The sequence below is a fragment of the Zonotrichia albicollis genome, chromosome Z (genome assembly GCF_047830755.1).
Source record: "Zonotrichia albicollis isolate bZonAlb1 chromosome Z, bZonAlb1.hap1, whole genome shotgun sequence".
Lineage (NCBI taxonomy): Eukaryota > Metazoa > Chordata > Aves > Passeriformes > Passerellidae > Zonotrichia > Zonotrichia albicollis.
Window position 1 is genome coordinate 24442235 of NC_133860.1, and position 19604 is coordinate 24461838.

At 34.2% G+C, this 19604-nt stretch overlaps 1 protein-coding gene across 26 annotated transcripts in view; it reads right to left on the bottom strand.

Moving 5' to 3' along the window:
- PPIP5K2 (diphosphoinositol pentakisphosphate kinase 2) overlaps positions 1-19604 on the bottom strand; it is a 44653-nt gene that overhangs the window by 2045 nt on the left and 23004 nt on the right. For 9 of the 26 annotated variants that reach the window (XM_014273510.3, XM_026798532.2, XM_014273506.3 and 6 more), the window contains 14 exons: positions 18115-18256; positions 17333-17556; positions 15643-15770; positions 15337-15451; positions 13981-14088; positions 13781-13897; positions 13040-13213; positions 10477-10650; positions 9558-9581; positions 9193-9262; positions 7016-7135; positions 6087-6149; positions 2154-2285; positions 472-600 (listed from right to left, as the gene is read on the bottom strand). In XM_014273510.3, coding sequence (XP_014128985.1) covers positions 472-600; positions 2154-2285; positions 6087-6149; positions 7016-7135; positions 9193-9262; positions 9558-9581; positions 10477-10650; positions 13040-13213; positions 13781-13897; positions 13981-14088; positions 15337-15451; positions 15643-15770; positions 17333-17556; positions 18115-18256 — 1720 coding nt within the window. Of the gene's footprint in view, positions 1-471; positions 601-2137; positions 2286-5358; positions 5502-6086; positions 6150-7015; positions 7136-9192; positions 9263-9557; positions 9582-10476; positions 10651-13039; positions 13214-13780; positions 13898-13980; positions 14089-15336; positions 15452-15642; positions 15771-17332; positions 17557-18114; positions 18257-19604 lie in introns of those variants that run through there. The other 17 variants (XM_014273516.3, XR_003382284.2, XM_014273518.3 and 14 more) reach the window with 17 other exon arrangements.

The following is a 19604-nucleotide window of genomic DNA, read 5'->3' on the forward strand; positions in this document are numbered from 1 at the left end:
AAGTGAAATTTGGTCTCTAAACAGCACAACCATCCAAGGGCAGACAGGATAGCACGCCAACAGTTCAGACTGAACATACTAATGACTGAATGCATCATCATGTTATTGTCAGCTTTAGTCAGAACAGAGTCACAGAGCTCTACATTAGGTGTTCAGAAAACATCTTAGAAATTTAGCCATTTAAAGAAATAAATTTGTCTTACTTGGAGATAGCTGTCATACTTCAAAACCAAAGCTCATGAACTTCAGGCCATAGAAAATGAAACAATTCAGAGGATAAGAGAAAGTAACTATTAACACAGTTTTACTGTTAAAGTTATTTGTGCAATGCTACTGACCCACAACATGATTCTGCTTATGTAGGGAATGTTAAGAAAAAGCTGTCCTATGAAATTGTGTAATATATAAGGAAGAATTAAACCGCTGGAAATAATCAAGTTAGTCATTCTGCCTTTGACAGAATTTACTTACATAAGGTTAGTTTCTCCACCACTAGCCTTTCAGGCAAAGTTTCAAGTGGAGTTGGTTGAATTTTTGCAGGGGTAAATGTATTTAAAGAAATTTTCCTTCCTGAAAGGGGCATCATGTAAGTTGGAGTAGCTGAAATGATGGGGGGAAAAAAAAATCATTAATAATAAAAGTATTCTGACCTAAACCAGATGTCAAAAACTGTAGCCACAGGACTGTGTATCCATCCAGCAAAATAGATACCACATTTATAAAACCAGCTGCTCAGCTACCAATTTTTGACTCAAGTGTCAAACCCTTACAATATGAAAGACAAATCTTAAAATCTCTTTTTTACAACAGAAAGCAACACAACAAGCTCATGCTGTTAAGGCAGAATTTCAGTAATAGGTGCCTTGCCAGAAGAAGGCAAAAAGCATTTGTGCTATTTCTCATAGGTTAGGAAGATTTCACCTGAATAGGCTTTAAGTCCAATATGTCTATAAAAAGTGCACACAATGCATTAATCTCTACACAACCTCTAAATAGTACAGGAAAGCAGGAGAACTAAACATCTATGACTTTAATTGTATCAAGTCTATTTTCCAATCACTCCTTGTTAGAAAGGTGACAACCATATGCTAGGAGTATGACACATTTTGTTTTTCAATATTTCTTCATCTTGTATACTCTCAATTCTGAACTGTTACTGAAGACACACAAAATTCCTAACCAGCATAAAAAGACATTTTAAGTAGCTGAGAATTTTCATATACTTACAAACCTCTCTGAGCTCTTTTTCAGTTACATCAATTTTCTTAAAATTGCTTATACTCCTGCTCAAATATAGGAGGCATACCCTATCAAATAAGCTGCTGATTAAAATCTAAACTGCATAAAATAGTGGGGGAAAAATTGAAAAATCCTGTAGTAGAAAAAAGGGATAAGTCCAAACAGGTAGAATACTATTGTATGAGTACTTTGATAGGAAACAGTACAAGGTTCTTTCTTAATCAAAGCATAAGTCTTTAGACACTTCCTTAGGAAGGATGATTTTCAATCACCTGACACATCCTATGATGTGGTAAATCTGACCTAACTTAAACCATTTCCAAAGACACAGTACTAGAATGACAATGGGGAATCATTTCCCCAGACACATGCACAGGATAGATTTCAGCTGTATTTCCTTTCAAGATCACCTAAACTTTAAACATGCAGCATGAACTGCTAAAAGCTAAGTAATTGTAAAGCGCTCTACAGGTGTAGAGTAATACTGAAAGAAACAGGAAACAATGAAGTTTTAAGTGTAAATGCAACACTATTCTGCTGAGGTTACTGACAATGCAACATTACAGTATAAAGCTGAGAATACTGCATGCTCCCTGAAAAGCATTACCTGTAATTCAGCTGAGTGTGGACAGTACAGAGAAGTCAATATAATAATAAAGGAAATAAACTATGATTTCATTAAATCCTTAATTTACTACCTCCACCAACAGAAACGCTACTTCAATGAATTACATATGTCCATACCCACAAAAGGTACTGCAAAATGTAAAATTATAGTTTATGTACATTTTCATTTTCTTCAAAAGCAGTATCCTTTTTTTTAACAAATATACTTGCTAGCTGCAAACACTGCGGATTAACTAAACAACAATTAAGAATTTAAAATTAACGTAATTACAAACTATAACCAGTACATGTCTCCTGTAGATTTTCCCTTGGTGGAGCAGCAACAGAAGCAAGAAATTCATCCACTTGCTTCAGAGACAAGGAATTGTGTAGAGTTTCCAAAGGACAAATAGAAGGCACCATCGAATACAGTTCAAAACCTAAAATAAAAAAATAATAAAAAAAGAGATTTCCAAACATAAGACAGAATTTAAGGTACTGCATTAATGCATGATAAAAAATGCTTAGTTTACATGACCACGTGCAGGCATAAGCCTCTTGAAATCTTGGAAATTAAATATTACAGGAGTTGGAACAAGATGAGCCAGTTTCCAGCTAAAGATACAATACATGGGATACAAGTCCCGTGTACACATGAAGTACCTGTGTACACATAAATTATTCCAACATGAGAACTGTGCCCTACTCCCAAATCAGTTCATGAAAGATAATCTCCCTTTAAGACAAATTTAGCAGATCACAAAAAAAAAAAGTCAGGAAAAGGTAGTTATTTATCCTAATCATTCTAATACCTGGCACAAGATTGAATAGGTAATTCATTCATGCAAGAAAGGAGGGATAGCTATTTGTTAGCAGAAAAGAGCTAAAAATGCTGTATCTTCCACGAAATAAATTTTCAGAATTCATGTTCTATCATCTTCAGTATTCTGTGAAAATAAACTGTTGTCTTTAATATCAAAGGAAAACCACTGTTAGCATTTTTATATCTTGAGGTATACAAGATACACTTACTTTCTGAGACAGATATACACCTACCTTTATGCATTTAAAAACAGTATTGAAAGACTAGAAGTTTCATATATTGGAACAGGTAAGTAAAGCAACCCAAAAATCTAACAATTTATTGGACTTTGCTTTTCTATGTTAGTCTTGATCATACACTAACCATGCATATCCATAGTACTAACTGACTAAAAAGTGTTTAAACATCCTGGCTAAAAAAAATTTTCAGTCCTCTAAAGTGATTCAAGTTTGGTAACTCAATAAACAGCGCTTCATCCAGTTGAATTTCAGAAGAGGAAAACATGTCCACTAGTGTTTTCAACATACAGCTGTAACATTACAACTTTGCAATTCAACACTGTAAATTTCTTCTAAGACAATTAAATGAAGAAGCAATAGTGAATGAAATAATGTTTAGAATTTAAGTTCAAGGTACATTTATTAGAGGTAACATTATGACTGGGAACTGTTCTTTCCCATAAAATAATAAGCAACAATGTTCCTGTGATATCCAGTGTTGTCCATTCACTCCCCATCAGTACTATGCATAAAGAAGAAAGATTTCAACCTCCATATGTCTGTATTTATATTTAGACCCACCTTGGCCGTATTCAAATTTTGGGGGCCATTGCTACTGATATTCAACCAACTGAGGTAGACTTATTTCAGCTTCACTTAAATTATAAACAAAATGTTGCATTTCATGAAAATATGAGTTTTGTGTACAAAAGAAACACCACCACAAAATTAATTTCTATTCTCCTACAAAGTCATTAGCTAGCCTTCCGTGTAAGCACTAAGATGCTTACCATACGTATTAATATCCTAAATAACTATATGCATGCATGTAAAGCGCAAACCCTTTCGTTGCCTTACAGTAAAATGTAAGATTTCTCTTTTCCCTGACAGAAAAGTTCCTATCACTTGAATGAGAATTATTTTTTTCTAATTTTGCAATTAATGAAGTGGGACAATGTCAGGTCAACTTTTTAGTAACTATTATTGTTATAGTGCATGTTACAGAGAACCAAAGAGGAATTCCAAAATGCACTTTAAAAGAAAAAAGAGAAGAAGTAAAATTTTCTTGTTTTAGGAATTTCCCCTCCAAATTTTTTTGTTGAGTTTTGACAATTCTGCTGTCAGCTAGTCATATCCCAGAATGTCACTGTAATATCTTTATTTCTAAGGGATATGGCTTAAAACATAATCGGGAAATCTATGTGTCGTGTTTTATTTAATTGTTTTCTGATAAATATTATCTGATGGTATAGGAAATAAATTTTAAATTTTATGATGAAGAAGCCCAACAGTATCCCTTTAAGAAGGCAATTTCCTGTACACTATCAGCCTTTGATTTTTGACTGCATTTATTCTTAAAACATCAAAAGGCAAGCCAATGAAAGGGTTAACGCAGCATCTCAAAAAGCCACCTCTTGCTGTCTTAAGATTCAAAAACTGTAGAGACATACCACTGGAGCCTAGAAATTCCACAGAGGAAATGGACCAGCACCTAAAGAGGTGTGGGTGTTCTGCAGAGGCCCAGAAAATAAGGTATAGCACTTTCAGAAGATACTTGTTTCACCATGTTCCTTGAACTAAAGATGGGGTGGGGGGAGTGGGGGTAGTCTGAAATGAGTTAAGAGGGTGTGATAACAACATAAAAGAAAGAAAAACACAGAGTGAAAGGGACAAGGATAATTAAAATGATAGTGCAAAGGACAGACGAAACAACATCAATAGGGCGTTATGTCAGCAGAGAACCCCTGGAAACTGCAATATACTTAGGGTTCATAGGAGCTCATACTGCATGCATTAATCTTGTCAAAGATGTGTAGCAAAACTGCTGCATTAAATGAATCAGAACAAGAAGTGTGATTGATAAAAGCTATTTAGATCCTTTTTTTTAAAAGAATGGAATCACAAAAAGTGACTTAATGGAACAAAAGGTAAGTCTATTATTAGCCACAGATTCTGAAATGCAGTTCTTACTCTCTGACCTTGTATGTTTTGGGAATATTGTTTGGTTTGAGTTGTAACATAAAAACTGGACTTCTGATTTTTCTATTTGAGATAAAACATTAGATTTGTAATTTTTGATCAAACACAGTCTTAAAAAGAAATTTAGCCTTACTACAGTTTTCCTTTATAAAGCACCGCAGTGCAAAAAAGCCACTATAGATTTAAAATGAATGTAACAAAATACAACTCTGCTTCTAAGCAAGGCTAAACAAAAACTTAAGTCTTTTTTTTTAAACTTTTTTTCTAAGCAAATATATTTTGAATCTAACATGAAAATACTGATGATTTCCACTGCAATTTCAATATCACTATCACTGAACTTAGCCAGCAGTCATGCACATTTTAAAACTGCAGTGAAGAAATCTGGAAAAGCTACATTCAGGTCCAGTTGGCCCTGAATATATCTGGGGCCTATTCAGTCATGTAGAAAGGGAGACGCAAAATATTTTGCTGAGGAAGAAAAAGACATACCTCTGTCCTGTGTGTTAAACGAGAAATTTTGCAAACTGAAGACAGTTAACTCTCACTCTTGAAGCTCAAGAGGTCAATGCTGCTCAAGAAGTCACAGCCATCTCGCTGTGATTTTTAGTGCAATATTTAAGTAATTTGCACATCTGATGAACAGAGAAGTATGATAAGGTAAAATAAATGTTTGTCCCATAAAAAATACAGCAATTTAGCAGGAACAGAACCAAAGCTTCTGCTTTAGTTTTTGTAATTTAGCATCACTTCAAGAAGATAGTCGTAAACTCCAGCTGTCAATTCAGTGACTTATTTTAGAATGGGCAGGCTCAGAGAATCAGTTCAGCAGGAGAAAGACAAAGAAGAAACAGCAGCTATCAAGAAGTGTATGTTTAATAAGATCAGATTTCATTGTTTGTATCTTGTACCATACAGTCTGATCACACAAGAACTTCAGGAGAATAATTTATTAGAGATCATGATTAACAGTAGTACCTAATTTTTTTTCGCTGATTTTTCTAAGTAATGAATTTTGATGTTGTATTTATACTAATGAATGGTAAAGAAAGAATTTAGGATATCTAATGATTACAAATATATTTGGAATTGTGCTTGAAGTTAGGAACAACAGACGGCTGGATGATACTGTACACCCCGTATTTGAAATAAAAATAAAAGGGATGAAGCAAGAAACCTTTTGTTTTTGATTTTGTTTTTAAAATAAAAGCAAAACGTACCATTGGTTGGGTGTCGAGCAAATGAGATAGAAAACCTTTTAACAGCAGAACCGCGTGTGGTGTCTGAGAAAGAGAAAAACAGGTACCTGAAATTTGTAACAGCTACCAAAAGTGAGAGATTTTAAAATAGAAAAGGAAGAAGAAAGGAAAAAAGAAAAGATGAGAAGGTATTAGAAGTGAGTGGCATGCAGAAGGGACCAAGGAAAATGGCTAAAATCTAAGTAGATGTTAAAAAGAAGAAAATTTGGATTGTTGGTAACTACAAGATGTGTAATGACGTATATGAAAACAAGCAGAATGAGCTCGTGATTCTGGCATACAAGGTTATGCAGGTTAGAGTTGAATACTGAGAAGTGAAGTGGGGGGGAAAACAGCATGAATACTGTTTCACCTCAGAGTTATGAAGGTGTGCTTTGGTATCTTTACATTGTGAAATCTAGTGAGTGGGTTTCTTCTCTATGCCAGATTATCCAAAACTGAGAATCTCCTGCTCCTTTGTAATCCAAACCCCACGAAAAAGAAAGTCAGGAATCCTAAAATTTTCACCATCAGTATTTAACTTATTAGTTTATAATTTCATTCCTTGTACATGCTCCAAATAATTTAAATTCAAGATCAATTAGCAGTGATAAAAAACAGAGTTTAAAATTATTAAAGAATTTAAAACCAAAACTTTCAGTTTACTTAAAAAATGCACTTGCTGGAATCTCCTGGCGCACATTACAAGTCCATGTTCTGGTGTTCAATTCAAGACAAACAAGAATTAACTATGCTATTAAGTTAAACATAAGCAAGCTATGGGCAATAAAGAAGCAATAGCAACTCATAAAATTAATACTAAGGCCAAAGATTCTAGGATTCCATTAAAATCTTTAGAAGTTCAATGTGGCACATGGGTCGTGCGTGCATGTGCTAGAGTGTGCACATACCATCTATGAAGCCAGAAGAAGTCAGCTTTTTACGATGCGTACGAGCATAATCCTGTAGGTTAGGTGCACTTGAAGAACCCCCGAGCACTGAGGTGCTAAACAGGCCCGCACAGTGAGACCCTGATGGGAGTTAGAGAAAATACATACAACAACCAGGTGTTCGTCCATTCACATTGGGGATGCATGCAGCATGCAAGCACATGGCTCTTACCACACAAAAGGCAGCTTTTGGCAGTGCCTTGGACACGTTCACAATATGCTTGTAATGTCAGAGTGGGACTTGTAGGCTGAAACTATCATAATTTATTGTGCTTCTACTCATGAAACAGCACACTCTGTTATATGTGCAAAGAGAGGACTGGCTTTAACAAATGAGTTCTTGTCCTGTTTTCACTTTTGGTAAAAAAAAGTTACCAGTTAGCATCAATGTAAACATAAACAAAACAACAAAACAAAATGAAGATGATGATGATGATAATGACTGATGATGACGATGATGTGAAAGTTGTGTATTTGAATACCTGTATTCCTGAAACAAATATAAACTGGAAAAATGCTGCTCATTTCTTTCATCCAAATCAACCTTTCGGATGACAGGCTGCTATGAAGTACTCATGCAGTTCCACAGACTTAGTATGTGGAAATAATTCTAACCCCAACAAAATCTTAAATTGGAAAAACTCTATTCATATTTCAGCTACCATTATTAACAATGTTACAAACTGAAAAAACTGAAAAAAACTGAAAGTTTCATCAAGTTTAACTAGACTTCCTTTCCCAAGAAGACTTTTGCACAGCTCCATGCAAGTGACAGTACTTTGTTACAAATCATGCATTCCTGCCACTAGAATGGGAATTTAAACAAATCACTGACAGCCACAGATAAAAATATAAAAATAACTTTTGTAATCCTCAACCATTAATGAAACTTACATACAACAATGAACAAAATGGGAAAAAAAGTTGCAAGTTTTTCCTTTATATTTCACTACTAGTTGAAAGGAGAATCAATTTTTCACTCAGAACTGATCTTTTACATTTTAGATAAGTAATGACAGATTTTTTGTTTTGAAAACCAGCAATACTTCCTTTCATTACTTATAACAGTCCAATGAGGGGAAACATTACTAGCACATGTGAGCAATCAGCCAAAATACACTGGTGCCTGGTCTGTGGCAAAAGCCTTTCACAACAAATATAACACCTTAATCTACATGGAAATCCATCAACTTCCACAAGCCATCTTGTGTCACACAAAAGAATATTCATTTAACTTTAGCAAGCACATAATAAAATCCAGGACTTCAGTAAACAAGAGCACCTGATTGTATGCATTTTGCTATGGGAAAAATATAATGGGAAGAAAAGTGCCACAGAAAGATTAGACATACGAAAACCCCGTATCTTTGCAAATAAAGGAAAAATTACTTCTAAGTTTATGCATCCAGGTGATGCAGTTATTTATACTTCTTATTTTCCATGAAAAGACACAGAAAAAAAGCATTATTGATTTGCAGCAGTGCATGATTTCATTTTTTTTGCACGTGAATCATATGTATGCCTATTTTAATAAAGCAATAGAAAAGCACCACTTGAATTAAGAGAATTTTAAAGAAGCCTTTGAATTATAGCATGATTCATACTAACGCTGAAAAGAAGAACTTAATTTTATGAGAGGATAAATTAAAACCCCTGATACTATCAAGAGACTTTATGTTTGTTCCCCATGCCCCTCCCCTCAGAAAAGTATCTTCACTTTCATCAATTGCCCACAATAGGAAACAGAAATTTTAAAGAAAAGTGTTTTAATGGTTTACGGAGCAGGCTGTTTTAATCCATAATATTCTTGCAAAATCCAAAAGCTCAATCAGAAACTACATTATCTTAAAATTCTGCTTTATGTTAAAACCAATCCTATGTACCTGTTGTGAGCAGTACGAAATCAGTAGTATGAAGGGTGTCAAACAATTTGTTCTTTTCAGTTATAACTTATTTTAAAATTTTGTTGCAAAAAAAATTGTCCAGTCCATAGGCAGACACTCAGCGTATGTTATTAATAACAAGTACTATTGGGTCCTGTTAACAAAAAAGCTATTCAAAGAATATACAACTGCAGAGAAAAGCAGGCAGATGAAAAGCTGATAACATCAAACAAAATTTCAACTGTAGGAACATACCTAGACCACTCTGCTTTTGTTCCAGAATAGTTCTTGGTGTTCGTAAGTTACTATTGCTTTCTGATAGGACCTGGATGTAAGAAACAGAAAAATAAGGGCAAGTAGAACAGCAGCATGAAACATCCATTAACTTGATACAGCAGCCTGTTTCAGACAGACAGGTGTTAATAAGCTGTATGATAAGTGTTAGTAAAAATATGTAAAGGAAACATGAGAGATCATGCAATATCCCCTTCTGAAGGGAGTTCATTTCACATATGAGTTCCTTGCAATGAAGTGGTGCAAAGCAAGCATTCAGAATGAGAAAGGACACAGACCAAGACTGATATGAGAACAAACATTTGAGACATTTTATTTCATTTTACCAAATGCACTTTCCTAAACTGCGCCTGTATTGAAAAAAGGAGGGAGGGAAGGAAAGACAGACAAGCTATTGAGGACACCATACGATCACTGACCATGCACAGGCTCAATCAGTATAATCTTCAGATGCTCACAGCCTTTGCTGATATAAACTTTTCCAATGTATATCATTTTAGAATCTTCTACAATAAATCATTAAAATCTTCAAACTAATAGGATATAGTTACAGAACACCATCCATTGTCCTACATGTAAACAATATCTTGACATTCTGAATAGCTTTAGATCTTCACTGGTATTTCCAAAACATTTACTGTTTCTTTTTTTCCCTGCTTTTCCCTCACCCCCCATTACAAGGAGCAATCTTCAAAATATTGTCTGAGTCAATGGATGATGTACTGTGTTGGGAGTTTCAGATACCTTCAGATATAGATGGCAAGAATTATTAGTGCTAGAGATTTTCCCCTGCAATAGTTAATACCAGGCCACTGAAAATATGATATATGCAAAACAAGTCTTGAATAGCAACATGAAGTACCAAATAAATTATTTTAAATGGAATCAGTTGCAATTATTATTTTTTTAAATTTACCTACCACCAAATTAAGCAGTGCTGGTTTTAAAGTCTTAAAGGACAACTAAACCAAAGCATAATTCTCTTTCATTGGGAAGTACACTAAGTCTTTTTTACTGTGGTAACATTTGCAATTCCTATAAAGAAACCAAATGTTTATGACAGCGTGTAACACATTCAGTTGAAAAACATGCACTTGGTCTTTTCCCCCCAAACATTCTTGGCACGTAATTTTAAAAAGTGGAAGGTATTGCTTGAAACATAATCCATAACAAGGGATTAGATGTCCTTAAAGACAGTTTTTGCTTGGAATGCATAAAATGTTTAATGAAGTAAAGTTTAAAAACCTGTTGCCATGAGCCAAAAATACTGGATGTGAAAGCCAGTGATTTAGGGGAGACAGGGGAAGAAGTGATTTGTTCCCCTGATCTGCGTCTTCGACGCCCAGTACCCACACCACTGGTGTAATGCAGCCAGGTACCAATACACTCTGGGCTAGACACACTCAGGGGGCTCTCTTCCTGGAAGTGAGAAAGGGGGCAAAAAACAGCAAAGCATGCAAAGTTAGATTCAACAGAGCCAAATGAACAGAAAAGAAAAAAAAACCCAATCTGCTTGCACCCTTTTACATACTACCTTTAAAACTACCAAACAGCAAAGAGCGAAGAGTAATAATCCTATATTACAAAGTTATCCGTTTCACTCTTATATCTTCATAACTATACCTTTTACTACAACACTAAAATCAAATTTCTAGTAGACTAATATTAGATATGAGAGAAAACATTTGTTATCGATAATTGATTCATAATTTTAAGTATTTTTCACATGTTGGAAGGAGAACTTCTGTTACCCTTGACATACTGTTTAATAATTTTTCCCCTCCTAAGTACATTAAACTTTCCTATTTATTACTTAATAGTTTCCATTTCTAGTCTATAAGCTTATCTAAATGTTTAAATTTAAATTTAAGAATTTCTTTTGAGACCTTTCTTTGAGCTGACTCACTGATGGTAGCACCAAATTGACTGGTAGTAGTTTTCCAAACTTTAAAATGTCCTAAAAGTTATCTGATGCTGGACACCTTATCAGGACTTCAAGGGAGTGTCAGGCTAAGCACCCCCCCATATCTACATCATTATGTATCATTAGCAATAACATTGTTTGTAATACAGTTTGCTTCCCAATGTCAATGAGTTTTACATTCTTGTTTTACCACTATAACTCAGCTTTTTTTCTTTTCATGACTCAGTCACAGTTGCATTCCTTCTGTAAATATTGCTGACTATAACCCAGATTAAAATCTACATATAATCTCACACCTGACAGTGTCCTTTTAAATTAATGGACATAGGTGAAAACAGAATTGCCTTACAGGAGGAAAAAAAAAGGTGGGGGAGAGGGGGCAGGGGAAAAGAAAAAAAAGGAAAAAAAAAAAAAAAAAAGAAAAAAGTTCAAGGCAGTTGCAGTTTAAGTTGCAGTGACTTTTTAAAATTGCTCCAAAATACTGTTTAGTTTAAATATTCCAAATATTAGTTTTGCAGATTTCAGTAGGCCAGATGGAACTTCCTATATTACTTATAAGAAAAACATGTTCTACAGTATATGTTTTCTCTAAATTGGCTATTTCCTTCCAAGAAATAAGCAAGCTCTGAATGCTGAAACACATCCCATTTTAACATATATTATCTGTACAGTCAAAATTTAGCAATTTGTACTTTTGATATCTTGTGAAAGTTAACTTCCATACAGTTTATGAAAATGGTTGAAAGTCTGAAGTAATAGACTTTTAAGCTGCGCATAAGTGAACTCATAGCTAGGAGGGGAGTTTGCATGATCATTGCAAAAACAGCTTTTAAAAATCAAAAATATTGATGTTGTGAGCATTTGTTTATGAAAAAACTTGGAAATAGAAAATGTAAGACATTAACATTTATTATGTCTGTTAATTTATGGAAGTCATGTGAAGTTATACAGATATCCTTACAGAAGGGAATCATGCAACTTTTTCTCTCCACATTGTCAATAACAAAGTGATTTCCCAATCTGTAATACTTTTACTGCATAGAGACAACTCTTTCCCAACACAAACATGAAAGAAAAAGCTTTTGGTATGAATCTTCATTTCTGATGGTTTTAAGCAACTGAAAATGAGGCAATAAGATGCAGTTAGTCTGCTTCTAGCATTAATATCACAGAAGTGCTTCCATGTACCATCTGAATTTCCACTCAACCATCCCAATGGTATCAGTAATACAGCTGTGCATTCCCCTCACCTCTGTGACATTAAGCCATACCTGTGAAGCACACCTAGATGTCATGGCTTACAACACAGCAAACTAGATTGTTCAAGATGTTACCTACAGAATTCATGAACAAACGCCAGCCACTTAAAAAGAAAGCTTCCACTTTATCTTTCTTACCTTCTTCAAAAGCTTGACAAGTGGAGTCACTTCCACTCCACATGACAGCAAATACAGCAGAAGATGTCTCATGTTCTGTACCTCCCCATCCACCCTAATCCCTCTGCTGCCTTTCAGCACAATCACCCCGAATGTTTGCTCAATTCCCAGTAGCAGCTCTCTTGTAAGGATGAATAGAAAAGCAACATATACTAGTTTGTAGATGTAGGTTTAGACTGAGTCTTCATTTTCAAATATCAACTTTTCTACAACAGCTTTAAAAGAAGGAAGTAAGTCTTATCACAGAATAGTAATAATTAAAAAAAAGCATCCCTTCAGAGAAATTACTGCCATGGAGGATTTCCCACTGAGTAAGGGCAAACCTTCTGTGAGATGTATCATGCTGGTTCTGTATAATCAAAAGCAGAATTACATTTGATTTCGTTTTCTTAAAAGCAAGCAAAAGTTAATATCTTTGGGAGAAATTATCTGGAACAGAAACACTTACTTCAACAGAACCAATCTTCCTGGATCTTGGAAGGGGTGACTTTCTGTGTATGTGAATTGGGTCTGATACCATTGGCTTGAACATCACTACTGATCGATCCGTTTCATCTCGTTTAGGAGCATGTACCTCCTCATCACTATCATTTCTATGAGATGTTTTCTTTGAGCCTTCATTCTACAGAAAATACATAATTCATTCTTAATTTCTCTGCACACCTTCAAACATGTAGACAGAAGTGGCCCTTAAATTAATATTCCACATAAAGATAAAACAAGCTGATTTTAAAAATACAGTATGTAAATCACGTATTTTGCTTTGCTCACATTCCTTTCTCAAAATGCAGTCCTAACTCCACTTACCTGACCATATATCTTGGAAAATATCAATCCTTCCTCAACAATATGTATTCATAAACATGCCAAACTACTTTCTTAAATATATCTTCCGGTTCCCAGAGTATTATTCATGTGACACTCTGATGTTGATATCACTTAGAGTATTTTGTATTTATAGTAAAAATTCTGTCAAAACTTTAGAACATTCAAATTGTCTGTGTCCTTCACCTGAGTATCCATTCAAAATAGAAAACATTGGGACTACTTATCTTTTACTGCATGTTTTTCTACCAAAAGAAAAACCCACACTTGTTTTTTTTACATAACAATTTTAAAGTGTTTATTTTAGGTATGTCCATATCCAAAAAACCCTAAGTTTTGCTTTATAGAAAGGCATAATTATTACCTCTCTGGAGGCAGGTCTGTATCCATATCCAGATGGTAAATTTTTATCTTCCTCACAGCCTTTTGCTCCTGGACTGAAATGCAGCTCTACATGAAAACGTTCTTCCGAAGAAAGTTCCTGAAGTAAAATAATAGGTTTAATACTTTAATAAATAGATCAGCACTACTAATTTCTGAAGATATTTATCCATTTTAAAATACCTTGTTTGGATCCTCATAAAGCATGATGACAATCTGTGTCATGTAATTGAGTTCATTGACCACATTTAAGTAATCCATAGCTCGTTTCCACTGTTCATCTTTTGATTCCTTATTGAGGAAAAAAAAATCAACAAGTAAAAGTCAGCTATTTTCTTTAAAAAGACGGATGATTTCACTTTTCCTCTATTTACACAGATTTTCATAGCAGAAGTGCAAAGCTCATTATAGTTAAGGAAAATGCAGAGGTACAATGAAAAAAACTAATTATGAACCTCCATGAGTGATGTAAAATTGCTGATCCAATGACTGAAAAGTGAAGAGCAAACTTTTCATGTTATTTCAGTGTGTCTTTCATGTTTTTTTACCAATTATGATATGTACACAGAGCCACTGTTTTCAATTCTCCTGATGAGAACTGCTAATACTGCATTAAATTCATTTCAGCTAGTATATTGTGAAAAATGTTTTTAGATATTACACTAACAGAGATATCAGCCAAACAAAGTAAACGAAGTTTTCTAGTATATAGAAGAGGTGCAACCGTCACATCCCAACCTATGTAAATGAACAGTCACCTTTTTCATGCTGTAGCAATGAAACCATTTAGTAACCCACCTTAAAGATAAGAGTTTATCAGACTTAAACTTGGAGTGCACCTGTTGTAGCATGTCACAGAGATTTATAAATGCTTTTGCCATCACTGAGTTTAGTCATCCATTACCAGAAGCAATAGAAAATTTGAAAACCAGTGTCTAAGTCAAAAAGTATCTTACAAGCAGATGTAGTGCTGTATATATCTACTCCAAGAGCTTAGTTTAAGTAATTTCTGAATCTGAAAACCTGGTCTTTTTCAGTGTCAAAGACTATCAGATGGAGATAATGCACCACCTTTGTAGTATTCTATAACAGTACAGAAAAGTAAGAAAATTCACTGTACAGGAGAAATTTTGTACTCTATGAGCAGTCTTGAAATTAGGTAGGGATGTTCTGACAATATGTCAATGGACAAAAACAGGAAGCCAGTGCAAAAGTAAATTCAAGAGAACCCTGAATCATAACTTGAGAATAAAAGTTGAAAGAATTATTGGTGACAACAGAAGACAAAAAAGAAGTATCTGGCCTTTCCACATCTATTTTGATTCTAACACCTACAGCCAACAGAACACAGCATTACTTTGATGGAAATTAACATGCTAATTAATGTGAAATTTGCACTATGTTTCTGCATAAGTAATAGAAAAAAAAGTGTTTGAAAAAATGTGATAAATTTCAAAGACACTTAAAATTTCAATTGATACTGTCAAAGGAATATTCAGGTTCCTCTCAATATATCAGGGCTTCAACAGAGAAACTTACATCACATAAGGCACCATAACGAAGGGTGGATAACAGAGAGTGGACGTGACTCTCACTGGTGAAATACAGCCGGGTACGAACATGCCGTTCTGGGGACATCACACCCCTGGAGTAGCTTAAAAAAAAGAAAAATGTTATTAGACTATGATAAGATGTGTCCTTATTTTTAAAATAGCTGTTAATAAAAAAAATAATTATATTTTATAATTTCTATGAGCTAAGAGGATTCTTCAAATTTGAAACCTACAGAATAGCTCTAATTTTTATGGTAATTAATGTAACCATGTAAAGAAGTAACTCGCTTACAGAGGGTGAAGCTTATTTACAGTGTCATCATCTTGAGTTCTCTGAAGGTCAGAACGGATTTTCCTGACTAGAGGAGTGCAGTAACCTTTGGCAATCTCCAGTTTCTCAGCTTTAGAAATACCATATTCCTGTGTAAAAACAAACTGACTTTTAAAATTCAGTTAAAGCTTAATATGCCTTCTAATTCAAAGCTTCTATATTAAAGCAAATTAGTCATCTATTAGTTTGCTCTGGCTACAAACCATTTTTTAAACATTTTTACTACTTATGACTAGTGATGTAGCTTCAACTAACAAGCAGCTTGCCTTTTTGCTGTTTGACTTGATATAGACAAAAAGTTTTCCTTCATTAGTTAAAACCAAAGAAGTGGATTTACCTTCTGGTATGATAAAGCCCTTCTTCTTAACCATAATATATATGGAATCATTCTGCCTTCTTCTCACCATCTCCATCTCCTATCCTGCCCCCAAAATATTGCGTTTTTTCATGTCTTTTTTTTTCCCCTTTCTTTTAACAGTCAATAAAGAGATGTTTTTGGTATGTCTACCTTAGTTTGGAATAAGCCACCCCAGAGACTTCCATTTATGTCAAATAATAACACAAATGGCATTTATGTACAACTGAGAAATTACTGGTGATATTAAATATTGTAATATCATCAATCTTTAAAAGTATGTTCTTCTAGGAGCTTCATACTCTCTGCTGCCCATGGTATGAACGTTAGAATGGATCTTCTTGTTACCCTAGAGAGTAACACAAGCACTCTTCCTTTGCATTATGTAGGCTATAAAGTTTTCTTTGTTTTTCTTCCTTCAGTATGTGCCCTCATTTTTACCTGCTCTTCTCTAATTTTCTATTCAAAATTTCAGCTTAATAGACTCACACACAACAATGCATTCTAAGCATCACTACTGTTTTTGTCTTTCATGTCAAGGAGTTTGAGAGATGGGGGAGGAAGAACTTCCTTCAAATGCTGCATACAATATGGGTAAGCACCTCTGTTACAACACTGTTCTGTAACTGCAGGGACACTTGGGGAGAGCTTTAGTCTGTTCTGTCCTGTTATCACAAATCAACTTCATGACCTGGCACCTCCAAGATTTTAGAGCTAAACAAAGTTTAATAGCTTACAGAGCATGTAAGTTTAACTTGTCTATTTCTGGCCTGAAAGTCTGTGAAATTTAATGTGTACATTCACATCATGGAATCTTACAATTCTGAAAAAGCAGAATAATCTTTTTAAATTAAAATTGTTTGAAATTAGTTAAATTGCATAGATTAGGATTAACACTGTCATTTGGAAAGAGCCCAAAAATGAAATTTTTATAAGTCGGAGAAATGAAATTAAAAGCAATTTAAGAAAACACAGTTATTCACAAAGGCAACTGTTAAATCTATGATGAATGGTGAAAATGAACCCTTTTATTTTAATACACTGCTGTAAGGAAGGAGGCATGTTCACATCCTAAGTTTCTAGAAAAATTCACCCTGAACACAGATTAATTATGAATCAAATTTTTCCAAAAAATCCCAGTCAGATTGCTACTGAAAAATATGAGATAATGTTAAAGGCTTCTATGATTGCAAAATGTGGGAATGTCAAAAGAAAATGCAAAGTAGACATTTTCACAAAAAATTAATAATGCATTTATCCTACACGTTTTTCTATTTAATAACTGAAAATGCTTACCTGAGGAATTACAATGTCAGCTAAAGCCTTTGAAAGTCTGTATAATTCCATTGTGTTTTCTAATTGTAAGGATCCATTGTGTTGTACATCATATTTTATGCAGTCATAAATATCAGGAATTTTGCTAATATCATATCTTCCATTTTTTGTTTTGAAGTCTTTTTCCAGCTTGGCCCACCTGCGCAGCATCAGTTCTAGAGTTTCACTGTGGTACAGCTGAATATCTGGACAGACATATATCTTTTATAAGTAATTAAGGTCATTCAAGTAACGAAAGGACATTTTAATAACATAGTAGTAACAACTGAATCACAGAGGGATCAAAATAAGTTACTATTAAGAAGAAGGGATAGCAGGGCATAAAATCCATTTTAGTGCTGAAAGCATCACAATTACATAGCTCCACTATGATAATAAAACACATTGCTGCAGAAATGCACCACTGGCCCTTAAATATAAGATGTACCTATATAAATTAGCTTCAGTACCATCAATTTTTCCTATTACTTTTGTGGAATGCTGAGTTTCAAATAACTAAGACAAGAATTTCTGCAAACATTGCAATTTCTGAACACCAAAGAGCCCTTACCTGCAATACAACCACATGTTCCTCATGCTTTTTATTTCAAAACTATGCATATGAAATCAGACAGTGAAAACACTTAATCATTGGTTGACTGATGTTCTGCTAAAAGTGAGTTTAGTGTAGAAGTTACATTACAATTCTCTTTCATGTATGTTAACTAGAGAAACTAAATACAAGCACAAAAACGTTTCAGTACCTGCAGACTTTGGGTCTTCCATTCTCTGCCTGATCTGAGAAGTCAAACTCTGTATCAAATAATAGACCTTGTCACATGTCTTTACAGGATTTTTAATAACCTGCATTGATTTTATCAGTGAGAGGCTTCCAGATGGAGTGAGCTGCAATTTGAGATAAACACAAAATTAAATGAACAGACTAGATTTGAAAGACCTGGTGAGATAAGATGAAACATGTCAAAGATAACAAGTACTGGAGAAAAAGAACTCAAGCAGGTTGCTATGAACATTTTTAATAATTTATCAACTATCTATTACCTTTGAGGCATTAAGATGATTCACCAAAACATGGTACCATTTACTAGAGATTCAAAGGTAATAAGAAATTCATAGAGCAACTAATTCTATACAGTAAATGTGAGTAACTACAAGAATTTGTAAAACCATTTCTTTTATTCCAAGACAGGAAAATTGGAAAGATGTTTCAAACTTCATATATACTTAGCAAGCTTCCATATCTTCAAGTAACTTCTGTATTCAAAAGCTTACGAAAGTAAATTCTGTTAGAAATGTTGTCATTAAGCTACACGCCTCACAAAATATTTTTTTGCTCTATAGGAACCATATTCTCAATAGTAACTGGTAGCTTAAAAAAAGTTTGGCTGTTCCTGTCATAGGTTTTTGTTTCTACAGGACTGCAGGACACAAACATAAAAAGAAAGCCTTTAAATGCACATATAGCAACAACACAGAACTGAACTGAATAAATTATAGAAATGGTAAAAGCTACAAACCATCACCAATGAGGTGAGTGTCACTAAAACAGTACAATCAATGCACATGTAAGGCTTAGCCTCATGTTTTCAGAAAAGTCTGAAGAATTCAAAGTGACCAATGATATGAAACAGTAATTTATACACAAAACACACACTTACTTGAACTTTCCTCAATTTCCTGAAATGGATAGAGTAATTTGGATGTGGAAAACTTCTGCTCTCTACCTAACACTAAGCAGTTCCTATCTCCCTATTATGAAGTAAATAAAAAAATTGATTACTTCTACATAATAGGGAGGAAGGCACAGGAATAAACCCCATACAATTTTCCCAAATCACAAGTAAGTTATAAAACCTCCACAAATAAGTGGAGTTTTTATTGCCTTACAATCCCCAAGGTTAGTAACTCAGCGACTGAAGAGGCACTCTATTAGTTCTAGCCAATTTTAAACCTTATATCTGTGTAACAGACATTAATAAATCCTTGCATTTTCCAATTACTGTTGAATCCACTGCTAGGAGTGGTTTGCACGATACTTTATGTATTTAAATGAATCCACAGGGTATATACATGCAGGGTATATTATTCTCAATTAATTTGCTCTCTGTACTTTTTCAAAAATAGCAGTTTAAACTTAAACCTCATTTGAGGACATGTATTTAGTTGTTATATGAGACAGAGTATAGAGACGAGCAATTGAAAGATAAAGAAGTTCTTAACTATAACAAACAAT